The sequence below is a fragment of the Vipera berus genome, assembly GCF_964194415.1.
Source record: "Vipera berus genome assembly, chromosome: 5".
NCBI classification, from domain to species: Eukaryota; Metazoa; Chordata; class Lepidosauria; order Squamata; family Viperidae; genus Vipera; species Vipera berus.
This window is the reverse complement of record NC_138207.1, coordinates 55,534,467-55,547,711: the sequence shown is the minus strand read 5'-3', so window position 1 is coordinate 55,547,711 and position 13,245 is coordinate 55,534,467. Positions and strand designations below refer to the sequence as shown.

Below are 13,245 nucleotides of genomic sequence, written 5' to 3'. Positions count from 1 at the left end.
GAAATAGGCTATCATCAAAGATATTAGACCCAGGTGTCAGTGTAATGATTTACTGCTGTGCAAAAAGAAACCATTTTGTGGTGAAAAAATAAGAGTGCAATCTTAAGTAGCTTCATGTTTCAGTAAAAGTAATCATTTTTGAAATGGTTGGATAGAATTATTAAAATAGAAGAAGTGAGCCCAGCTGTTCAGTTGTAATACCATAAAAATGTATTTTTTGGCCAAAAGAAAAGACATGTTTGTAATTAGCCTCTCCTCCAGATCCATTGGCAGTGAAGTAGTCCTTGTCTGATAATGTGTATTTCTACATCCCAATGGCAGTTCTTTTGGAAAGAAGTGCAGAATGAGATCAGAAGTATTAGAAAACTATGTTCTCTTACTCAGACAAAAGGACAAACATCTCTCACCATATACTTTCAAGAACATTTACAGCCTACAAGTAGAAATGAAAGCCAGGGAAAATACAAGTTCATATCTACACATTTACATATATGGATTCCTAAACAAGGACTGGGCATTTTCAATGCTTCATAGAACATCAAAAGAACATTCAAGATCACAATCGTATATATACTTGTGTTAGACACAAAAATAGTCACAAATTGAAATCCACTCTGTTTGTGTTACAAATAGAAAAGAAGTTTATTAGACTTCACAACAAAGTCTAAAAAGTAATGGTTTGCAAAGCGTGGTGGATTCAGGAAGGCAAACAATGCAGCCAAGCACTGAACCACACCCCAAATTCCAAAATCACATATTATTATACATCCTATCGCGACGCCCCATTCCCTCCCCCATGGCCCCATTGGCTTAGGCTTTGGAGGTTACAATCTATCAGAAGCGCCTAAACAGAATACATTATCTCTGCCCCTGTTTGCTTACATTATACTAATAAGATCCCTCCCCTACTATCCTGTTTCTAGAGGAAAGATGTCTCCCATGTTGTACACCTGCCAGGGGTACCAGGCACCAGAAGGTACATAAAAACAATTCCTAGATAGTGACACATTTGGGCCCCATAGTAACTCCTGTTCTCCCCCTCCCTCCACTTGAGGCCTGTATTTTTTCCCCATATTCTCAAAGCATCTACTCAAGCAATAGATTATAAAATGATTATTATAAAATATAAAATATGATTACATGATAATACTAAAAGCATATATCTTTTTATTTTTAAACTTCCTCACTACTTCCAGTTATTTTCCACACTTGGGAGTAAATTATATTAAACTTCCTATGACCTATTTCCAAGTAGACGTGCATAGGATTTCATTATAACAATATCAGTGATTTTTAAAGGAATATATTTTTAACTAATATGATTTGTAAACATATTTTTTTCATATAAACATTGGAGCCAATAATTAATTTGAATTTTTAACCAAAAAATTAAAAACCCAATTTTTTAATTAAAAATTAATTTTTAATTTAAATATTTGCCAGATGGCCTGCTAAATCTACTTCTGACAATTTTAAGTACATTTCTGCAGGCCTGAATCTATGATTCTCCAATACTTTGCAAAACTATGTGTTTTTTTTAAATTAAAAACCCAAAGTTTTGGGATTGAAGATTTCATAGATTTTCAGAAGCTGTAATGTTAGCTTAACTGGCATGTTAAGAAAACATAGTTTTTCCAGAAAGTAAGTCACTGATTCGGTGAATTATGTATTAACTGAGAAGAAATTAGCTTACTGATATCTTACTATATCACTTTAATTTAATAAATTTTGTTATGTATGTTTGTGTCTCCTTCCTCTGTTCATGGTATGCAAATTTTGGCAGCTGTAGACACTGATATTTGTGCTATTTGGAACCTGTCTTAATAAATTCAGACAACTTTCAGACACACTTGCTCTAATTTGCCTATAGAGTTAAGAAGGCTTTATGGTAGAAGTAATTTTATCATTACTAATTTTTCTTAATTATCAGTATTAACTTTTTTTGTGAAAGAGCACAAACAGAAACACACTATTGTCTCCATTTATCAGTGATAATTGTGTAATTTAAAGTACATTTTAAAATCCCTGCAATCTAGAACATTTTCCCTCATCTAAAGCCCTCAAGTTATGTTATGACTCCTGTTTCTGAAATATCCATAGTCCTTTCTTTAACTGATTTAGGGATTGCTATCATATTTTTAAAGGCAAACTATTTTAAAATAATGTCATGTTAATTCTCCATTACATTATTCATTTTTCTCAATTGTGAAAAATTGTGTGATCCAAGTATATGTATGTACCACTATTTTAGTAGGCTTTCTCAATGCTTATATCACTAGAAATAGAATGTAATTTTTAACAGTTACCATTGTTAAGGAGAGAAATCTCCTTACACATAAATTTGAGACAAAATTTTAGCTTAAGTTACAGTCACAGCTTATCATTAAAATTAATCCTGCAAATTCCTTTTTATCTGACAGAGTCCTACATTTTTAAAGCCTTTATTTTTGTACCCTAGTATGATTTTTTTTTACATTTAAAGCTTTTATCTTCATTTCAGAGGTAAGGGTATTTGATATGCAGATGACTATAAACAATAGTACAGGGTAATTTATATAAAAGGTATACATTCATCTTAAAATAATGAAAAAGTAAGTAATTTACAGTATTAAAGAGCAATAGACTTAAGTTTCATTGTATGTGATTGTAAGTTGGAACTTTGCCAGTTTCCATTCTGTCTGATTAGCACAGTTACAGAAGTAGAACAGTGTCACAATATCTTGATTCATGTGATAAAGATATTAATGAGAAATACCAAGATAATAAAGAGTTCTAATTAAAATTCAATAAAAATAGCTATATGAGAAAAACACAGAACTTAAGCTGCAATCTGTATATAAAGACTGCCTTTTTTAATTCAGAAATCTTGCTCTGCTTTTACCACTACCAAAAGCAATAGCATTCAGTGAGTGGTGAAAGTAAATAGAATAAAAATGCTAGGTCCATTTATCTATAAAGAAAAATGCCTGCTTATTATATTTCACTAATAGCAGTGAAAATAAAAAAGGTGAAAGAGGCAATGAAAAAAAATTGCTATAACTAAACTATGGGCCTAAGAAAAAAATCACAGAAGAAAGAAATATGACATTACAAATTTGTATACATCACTAACGCATCTAACTGAAGAGACTGAAACTTGCCTTTTCAAAATGTGTAGTATGTTAGCTTTAGAAAAGTGCAGTTCGTTAAAAATCATAACTTATGAAAGGCCAAGCTAGGGTAGCCTCTTGGATAAGATTTTGAACCTGGAATGGTGCCATTTTTGTATAAATATTGGTGAAAGATACTGTAGATCTTACTGTATTCTCCACACTCATCTTTTCTGCAGGCAGGGGACAAGCATTACCATCCAAGTTGTGCACGATGCAGCAGATGCAACCAAATGTTCACAGAAGGAGAAGAAATGTATCTGCAAGGTATAGAAATTATATCTTGATATATGTAGGCAGAAGCTGCAGCTAATGCTGAATGCAGAAACATGGGCAGTTATAGCATGCCCCAACTTCCAGGTGCAATTCAAGATGTTGGTTATTACCTATAAAGCCCTACATGGCATGGTTATTTTAGGAACTTACATAGTTTCTTATCATCCTGTACAAGTGGACATCGTTGGCATGGTCCAGGTACCATCCATAAAACAGCAAGTTCTGATGGGACCTAGGAAGCTGACCTCTGTCACAGGACTTGCCCTCCATGTTAACAGGATCTTCAAGGCTGAACTGAGGTTATAATAGAACTGTTTTGCTTTCAGTGTCATGAACTAATCTCTGTGGATTTTCTTTCATCATTTTTTTTCTGATTTTGACCAAATATAAAAATGTTGGTTTGCTTCAGTTCATATCCCTATCCAGGGGTGTTATTGTCGTCGTTAGTTGCGAAGTTGTGTCCGACCCATCGCGACCCTATGGACAATGTTCCTCCAGGCCTTCCTGTCCTCTACCATCTTCTGGAGTCCATTTAAGCTCACACCTATTGCTTCAGTAACTCCATCCAGCCACCTCATTCTCTGTCGTCCCCTTCTTCTATTGCCCTCAATCTTTCCCAGCATTAGGCTCTTCTCCAGTGAATCCTTCCTTCTCATTAGGTGGCCAAAGTATTTGAGTTTTAGCTTCAGGATCTGGCCTTCTAAAGAGCAGTCAGGGTTGATCTCCTCTAGGACTGACCGGTTTGATCGCCTTGCAGTCCAAGGGACTCGCAGGAGTCTTCTCCAGCACCATAGTGTTATTAGGTGTTATTAGGAAATGATAAAATAGGGTTAAAGTATAAATCAATATAAAATTTCCTGAATCTTTTTTCTTTTCTTTTTTTTTAAACCAAAAAGAAGAAGTACCAGAATTTACTGATGGAAAACAAGTTTTTTCTAGTGCTCTTTTGACTATAACATGTTTCCATTATTTATCAGCCACAAAAAAAAGTGAAGGAGGGTTTTTTTCTGAAAATTTAAACTTTTCTTAAAGTGATGCATTGCGAAGCTATATGATCTGAAAGCTTAAAGACGGAAATTTCAATTGGGTAGTCTGTTCACTGTAAACTTGCATTAGACTTATCTATGTGCCAAATAACATAGAAATTTTTTGTCATATCTTCATGTTGAAGGAGAATCTTGGCTTCTGCCTTAATCTAGTCTAAACCTAAGTACTGCTCACAGAATTTTCCTTTTTTCCACATCTCTTTTTGCCTTGCATCCACGTATCTGCTGGGGCCTCCCAAATCTGTCTCATGAAATTTCAATCTTCTGAGCCAATTTAGAGTGCCCAAAAAGGTGCTGGGAAAGGGACATTTAATCTGCTAATAGATCCATGGAAGTGAGAGGAGAACATGAGAAAAAAGATGTTTGTTTATTGAAAAGTTTATTCAGTATTAACATTTGATTTAATCTGATCTTTTTGGTGCTAAGTAATGGAAAAGTAGTGCACCTTTTTATTTTGATGCAGGGTGCTGTGACAGTTATTTTCGCAAGTTGAATCAATGTTGAAGGAAGGCCTTGGGAAAAGTAAATCTGCTGAAAGATTTACTATTTGCAGAAATAATTTTTGAGACATTGGTGCATTGACATTGCACCGTGTGCTGAATACTTGCTTCCGGGAATTGCTTCTAGAATATGTGATTAATTGTACATAAACAAAATATTACAAAGCAGTTTGTAATATACAGTTTAAGTCTTCTGTTAAAAAGAAAACTGATCCAAGTCAAAACACTCCTGCAGAGGTTTTTCCAGTTAAAGAAGGTGGGAAGATTTCTTCAGAGCTGAATGAAATGTAATATGATTTAATTTGTTCTTTTCCACAATAGGTTCTACAGTTTGGCATCCCGACTGTAAACTGTCTACAAAGGGAGATGAAAAGCTAAGGGTAAGGAGTAATTTGCATTTTCTGATTTTTTTAAACTATATGATGGTTTCTTTCACATAAAATATTACTATTTTGCAAATTTTAAAAAATCCTTTTTATAATTATTTTATTGTTGATCTTTTTCTTGTGTTTGGTCTTGAGTTGTAAATAAAATTTTAATTTTGTATGATTCCTTTAGAAATTGGAAATGTTTTTATAGCCTTAAGGATGTGATCCTGTTTATTTATTTAAAGTTAATATGACTCTAGGATAAGTCTCAGCAAAGAACAGATAATGCATAAGATCTCTGCCAATTTATGTGTTTTATCATTCTGAAACCCTTTAAAGAAAAAGGAATCATGAATCATGAAAAGGAATTCATGATTATGCTATAAACTGACAATATAATCTGATATACTTATAGGCTTGCATACTCACAACTGATAGAATACTCTTCCACATGTGGGGGTCCATTACAGAATATTGTTCAGGTTCTATGAAGAAAACAAAAGGAATAAAAAACATTCTGAGTTTCTGAAAAACAGTCATGTAACATTGTATGATATTTTGGCAAATGTTTATTGCCTTTCTAGAAAAACAGTATTCCAGTGTCCCAAAGAAGGCCTTGGAGAAAACTGTTATGCATTTTATCATTGCTTTAATTCACTAGTGTCGTTCCCCCCCCTTTCTGTACCCTTACATGATCATACAGTTCAGAAGTATATAACTTTCATCAAAACGTAAATTAACTTCCAAAATTTTCAGATTTCTGAGTAATATATTCCATTCTTACTGATAATATCTGGATCTAATTTTTTTCTTCTATTGCTGAAATGAAGGAGATCCTAGAAAAGTTTCCACTGGCTAAAGGAAGGAGTAATCCTTATTTTCCATATTTTCCAAAAAGTTTTTTTATGCTATGTATTCTGGAAAAATGGGATTTTTTGAGGGAAGGGGCATAAAGAAAACATTATTTCCCTTTTTACTGGGATGGACAAACCATTATTTGTATTAATAAATGGGATGTTGTCCGTAGTGTTTGTGTTCCAGACAAATGCCTAAGTTTTGCATCATTATCTTCATTTGGCTTCATTTTTGTGGGTGGATGGGCCTTTGAGTCTGTGTTGATCTATTCATTAAATATCCTTTTTGGATATCATTAAAATTTGTAAGGCCAGGTTAAGTAGCCACAAAGACTGTGTTATTGATAAATAGTAAAGTCAGAAGTATGATTCCTTTAAAAGAATGATTCTTGTTAACTGCCTGAGTCTTGGGACGTGGGCAGGATATAAATGCTAATAAACAAACACATTTGTTGTAGGATTAGATCATCTCTAAGTTGAAGATCCAAACATGCTGTTAGCCAGATTGTTTATGTTTTGTTATTAGTGTGGTAATAATTCTCAGGCTAATTGTTATTGACCTTTCAAAACCATTTAGCAAAATTCACGGTTTCCAAGGAAACTGCAGCTATTCCTTTCTTTCTCTCCTACATGATCAAGTGCTTGTCTGGCTCAGCGTAAAAAGACATTTGCATCTAAAATGTAAAATATTTCTTGAGAAATGGTAGTTCCAAAATGTGTATAGCATTACAGAGAATCAAAACTGTTCTCGTTGTATTTCCCCTGATAACCAAAATATATGCAACCAGAATTACTTGCTGAAATAGCTTCAGCAGTCATCAGTACATTATAGAGCATTTTGTCTACAGCGGATCTTGGACTGCATGCTTCTTATTATCGCGAGTTCCTGCTGGGTTAGATTTTAGGTGGAGTCCATAAAAGCAGTGATTATTTAAGATCTGTTCCTCTTGGGAGATTTCCATAGAAGGCTACAGATGCCAGAAAAAGCAAGAAATAAAGTAATCAGGTATAAAACTGTGCGGAATGTTAATTGCTTTCTAACACTCCCCTTAATCGTTTTTTTCTTTTTTGAGGGGGTTGACTGTTTCTCTAACTGCTGTCATGTACCAAATATCACAATGATTATAAGGAGAAAATTTTGGTGGAGAGGGAGGAACTTCTCTTTTAATATATATGTTTAGGAAACCTTTCTGCTTTTCTCACTTTTCCTTCTTGTTTCTGTTTTATAACAGCATTCCTCATCTGATTTCTTTTATCCAAAGAGTTTGGTTCTTCGCAGGCCTTACTCTTCAGAGGTTTGCAATTGTGCTACTTCTTTCTGCACTCACATTTTCAGCTGCTACCCCCACTTCTTTCACTACCCTTACTTTTCACTTTTTTTTTTAACCACATAAGGCACACTTGATTTTGAATTTTCACAAGCAATGTCACTACTTGCTTCTAATGTATATGTTTACATAGATTGCAAAGAAAAAAGAATAAGGATGCTAAAGAAACTGCTTTGAGACACTATATTTATATAGTGATACCATGTTAGTTCTTAAGGCAAAAAAGTATGAATGAAAATCATTTTACTTTTCATGTAAGTCATTCAAATGTTAATAGTCCTTTGAATTCTAGAAGATATCATTTTTAAAGAAAAATAAACTAGCAGATCATCTTTGGGCAGAAAAGACATTATTCAGTCCGTGTTTTGTACAAAGACATATGTAAATAGTGTATCCCAGAGTTTAATGATGAAACAGGCTTTCCTATGCTTAAATATTTATATACTTATTTATTCACATATTTATTTAAGCATTGTTTCTCAAGCTAATCTCCATAGTTTATATTCCCAGTTTTCAAGGTTGACTTAATTTAGATACTCCCCATTTTGGTAATACTAGTAAGCAATGTATTTAGGCCCAACTAGTTGACAGTGTTTTATTAAAGTGTAGTAGATTTTGTGCACAACAAACAGTTCTGTATATTTGTTTGCAGTTATTTGTATTTTTGTGTAAGCATGATAGCATGGATAATATACGTATATGTATTGTATGCCCATTTTATTTGGTTGCTGTTCTGATCAAATATTTGGCTGTAATTCAAATTGTTACTTATTGTAAAATACACTCTCAGAAAAGTTTTATATGTAATGGACAACAAATTCACTGAGTGATGTCTTTAAAGGGTGTTTGCTGTTCTGTGATAAGTAGATGCAAGTTACTACTTCTTGAGATTGAATATTTATAGTTTCTTGATATTAATTTTCATCAAAGTTTATAATCTTCTCTGGCAAAGATTCTCAATGTTTAATGTCTTATAAAAGGAACTTGAAAAGCTGAAGACATGGGTTTGCTAGCAGGCCTGGGAACCTCAGAGATGGAGTTCATCAAGTGGTTTGTTTCATTATTGTCACAAAGGGTGGGGTTGAATGGGGTCATTAGTTTTGTATTTGGTGTTTACATTTGCAAGCTACCTGGAGTTGCTGTGAGTGGATTTGGCAGCCATATACATTTTTTTAATAAATAAAATTGACCAGAGTAACTTTTTACTGTTACTAGACCTAGAGCAGGGGTCTGCAACCTTGACAACTTTAAGACTTGTGGACTTTAGCTATGCTGGCTGAGGAGTTCTGGGAGCTGAAGTCCACAAGTCTTAAAGTTGTCAAGGTTGCAGACCCCTGAATTAGAGAACATTTCATTTATTAAATTTCTGTCTGTCAAATAGCAAGACCAAGTCAGAGATGTGATGAAAGATATATCATTTATGTAAAAACTTTTAACAGCCTTTCTTTTTTACTGATGAGAAGCAGTATTCTTTGACCATGTGTACTGAATAAGACATCACTTTGCTATTTAATACTTTATTCCTTCTTCTACCTTAGATGCCTTTTATTATTTCACTGCAGAATAGATTCTGGTTGTTGGGGGGAGGGGGAATGTATGAGTGAGGAGAAACAAAATAGATTGATGGTCAAGTAAAACACATGTATTATTTTTTTCATTGTGAATGCTGTCCTGAAGCCATCAAGAGGTGATGGTTAAAATGACGGTTATATTAGCTGTAAGATTTTATTTTTTATAAAATATAAAAGAAGTCCTCTACTTACAACAATTTGTTTAGCACTGAGAAAAGTGACTGATGACTGTTTTTCACACATACAACCATTGCAGTATCCCCAGGGTCACATGATCTAAATTCAGAAGCTTGGCAACTGACTCATATTTATGACAATTATAGTATCTCAGGGTCATGTGATCACCTTTTGTGACCTTATGACAAGCAAAGGCAATGGCGACCCCAGATTCACTTAACAACAGTGTTACTAGCTTAACAACTAAGGTAGTGATTGATTGATTGATTGATTAATTAATTAATTAATTAATTAATTAATTAATTAATGTATTTTCTGCCCATTTTGCCACAAAGTGATTTTTATTAGGACCTGGGCAGTCTTATCATTCTGTCATCAAAATAACCCGGTGCCAAATCCTATGTTAGGATTTCATCTTTTAAAAAATTACCTCAAAGGTGTTTTTTCAAAAGGCAACTGGGCTGTTTTTTGTTTGAGGAAGACATTTCATTTCTCATCCAAGAAGCTTCACTGGGTCTGGTTTTGGTTCTGTGGAATCTCCATGGAAATTTCATTTTTTTTTTAAAAAAAATTACAATTTAGGGTATGGAAATGTCCTAAAGTAAGTTAAAATTTAAAGAAGGCTAACGTTTTCTAGTTTTCACAAAGGTTAATTGGTAGAGGAAGAAAGGATGTACAGACTAAAGTCTCACTGCTGTACAGGTAGTCCTGGAATTACAACAGTTCATTTAGTGAGCGTTCAAAGTTACAGAGACGCTTTAAAAAGTGCTTTATTATTGTTTTCCACATTTATGATCATTACAGCATCCTCACAAGTTACATGATCAGAATTCAGAAATTTGGCAGCTGACTCATATTTATAATGGAGTCATGTGATCACCTTTTGCAACCTCCTGACAAGCAAAATCAATGGGGAAGCCAGATTCAATTAACAACTGGGTTACTAACTTAACAACTGCAGTGATTCACTTAACAACTGTGGCAAGGAAGGTCTTAAAATGGGGCAAAAACTCACTTAGAAAATATCTCACTTAGCAATAGAAATTTTGGGCTCAATTGTGGTCGTTAATTTGAGGACTACCTGTACATCTTCATAATGATCTGTCATAGCCTAGCATTATGTACAAATGCAAACTATTTATATAAAAAAGATGCCATAAAATTGTTTCTGTAAACCAGTATCTCTCTAAAACAGGGATCCCCAACCCTGTTGGCCACTGGGCCCTGGAAATAGCTGACAAGCCCTGCCCCATTTGCGCATGCACGGGGATGCTAGCACCACTGCCAGCGTCACGCAGGTGCCAGCAGCTCATTTGCACATGTGCACGTATGCCAGCATGCATGCTGTGGGCGCATGCAGCCCATTTGCACAAGCTTGCAGGTGCCAGCGTGCATGCCATGGGTGCGCACAGCCCACTTGTACATGTGCACGCATGTTAGCACCGCCATTGTGCACGTGCACGCGGGGCTGCATGTGCGCACATTTCCCTGCTGCTCCCTTTCCTTCCAGGCCGCCAAGCTGGAAATTTTGGGGAGCTCCGCTCTAAAAAACAAAGTGACCTTGCTAATTTTACTCCAGAGTGAGTAGGCCCTAATGTTTTTGAGTTAAAAATAATAAGATTAGACAGGATTAAGAGGGCAAATTTCTTACGTTGTCTTGTGCTTAAAATCCCTTCAAACTCCCTCAGAAAGATTTTGGTACCTCCTATTGTAGTCTTTGTGTCTTATAAAACCTGATATAGCCCTTGAGGTGATAGAGGTTGCACATTCTTCCTGTAAAAGAAAAAAATGATCTAAAACGTAACTGTGTTCTAAGCATATACTTATCCATGTATGAGTCACATTCTTCCATATCTAAGAAGCTGTTCTTTGGGCCTGTTACATGGTAATTCTATATGAATGCAGTATGATTGCAAACACAAACCAAACTATTCCTTCTTCTCCAGCTGTTTTCACCATCTTGTATACTGAACACCATCAAAACGTTAAGGCAGGTACTGTAAACTGTGCTGGATCAATGTCCTTGTATCTGTTAGTAGTGCATCCACTTGGTTTGATGTTCAAGGAATTATTATTGATACAATGAACTTACCCTATTTAATTCTCCAGAGCATGACTTGAACATCTGCAGTTCAGAGATGGGCAGCATCACATCACTCTCACGGAAGGATGTGGATGGCTCCAGTGTTGCTTTGTTTTAATTTTTTAAAGATTATCTGTGTAAATTACAATCCATGCATGGCAAAATCAGTGTCAGAGTAAAACAGAGGTGCTGCTTGTTGAGATATGAACCAGTTTTGCTTTTTATTAACAAAGGAGTTCCTTGGGTTAATGTTGAATATAAATATGCCAACTTTTAAATGCAACAATTAACACAAATGTGTCAGTGTGGTATACTAATTTAGATATTGGATTAAAACTTGAGAAACCCAGATACGTGTTCGAGGCACCAGGTTAGAAGTCAGGAGATTGTCAATTTTAGACATTGTATAAATATTAATCCAGTTAGGCGACTCTGAGCCAGTCACTCTCTTAGAAGAAGACAGTGGCAAACCACTGCTTAAATGTTACCAAGAAAATTGCATGGACTTGTCCTGGCAGTAGCTAGAAGTGGCACAGAAAATGGTGGGAGGAGGGGGCACAGAGGGGAAAAGAAGGCCTTGTATCCTGCCTTCCTTGAATTTCCCCATAGATCAGGGGTCCCCAACCTTTGAGGCTTGGTAGCCCAGCTTGAGGGGAGAAAAAGGGGAAATGGGCAACCTGCGAGTGCACGCAGCCCTTGGGTGAGTGGTGGGCCGGTGTACTTGCGCAGCTCTTCCACAAGTGGCTGGTACAGCATGCAGACACACAATTGCCCACTGACTCACCACTTGTGAGCTGTGCGCGCGCACCAGCCAGCCACTCACACTGCCCAATTCCGAATGTGCAACAGCCTGGTAATAGGCCATGGCCCAGAGGTTGGGAAACTCTGCCATAGATGGTGGAATGTAGCTATAAAAATGAATTTATCTTAATATGTAAAAGAAATCTGAGAATTCTTTTTTATAAAAATGTAATATTGTGAAGAGAGAAACCATAATCATGACAACAAATGGAATAAATATATAAAGTGTAAGGAAATACCCGTAACTCTCACTTAACTATCATTAGAAGTTACAATGGTGCTGAAAAAAAAGACTGTGACAGTGTCCCCTTGGCCTCATGATTAGAATTTGGTCTCCTAGCAACCAGTGCATATTTTTTGATGGTTGCATAGACTTGAGGTCATGTGATTGCCATTTATGAGCTTTCTAGGAGACTTCCAACAAGCAAAATGGGGAAACCAGATTCACTTGATGACTGCATGATTCGCTTAACAAGCACCATGATTCCCTTAACAACCATGAGGGAAAAGGTCATAAAATCTATCGCAACTAATTTCATAACCATGTTGCTTAGTGATGGAAATTCTGGTCCCAGTTGTGGTTGTAAGTTAAGGATCTACTTAATGGATAGCACAATTCAAGCCCTTATTTGTAGATCAGCAATTTAAGGAACATGGAACAATATTGACAGATTCTGTCCCAGTGTAGTCAGAACAAATGTACAATGCTCTTATGTTACATTTGAATCACTGGCATTTCATATTCATAATGTTGAACATTCTGTAATACTGATCTTAAGGTTGCAAGTTGAGGTATTCTTTCCTTGAATGGTATCTATTCTATATGCATATTTATTTTGGCAGTAGTCATATCTGACTCGAAGTAGTTGGATGTTCCTTACATTTAATCAAATTTATTTCACAATTAGTACCAATACAGTTGCAAAACTGATATAATTAAAAAAGAGTCAGAAAAGGTTTTGTTGCAGGGGAATGTGTCATTCATTGTATGGTAGACACTCCTCATGTGCTAGTGTTGCACCTATTAGGAAATAACTCAAACAAAACAAATTAATGCTTTTAAGTGAATGCATGTTTAAAAAATACAGAAAC

At 35.3% G+C, this 13,245-nt stretch overlaps 1 protein-coding gene across 4 annotated transcripts in view; it reads left to right on the top strand.

Moving 5' to 3' along the window:
• The window catches only part of ABLIM1 (actin binding LIM protein 1), a 215,909-nt gene that overhangs the window by 153,062 nt on the left and 49,602 nt on the right, over positions 1-13,245 (top strand). For all 4 annotated transcript variants that reach the window (XM_081328191.1, XM_081328193.1, XM_081328192.1 and 1 more), the window contains 2 exons: positions 3,329-3,416; positions 5,293-5,351. In XM_081328191.1, coding sequence (XP_081184317.1) covers positions 3,329-3,416; positions 5,293-5,351 — 147 coding nt within the window. The remainder of the gene's footprint in view (positions 1-3,328; positions 3,417-5,292; positions 5,352-13,245) is intronic.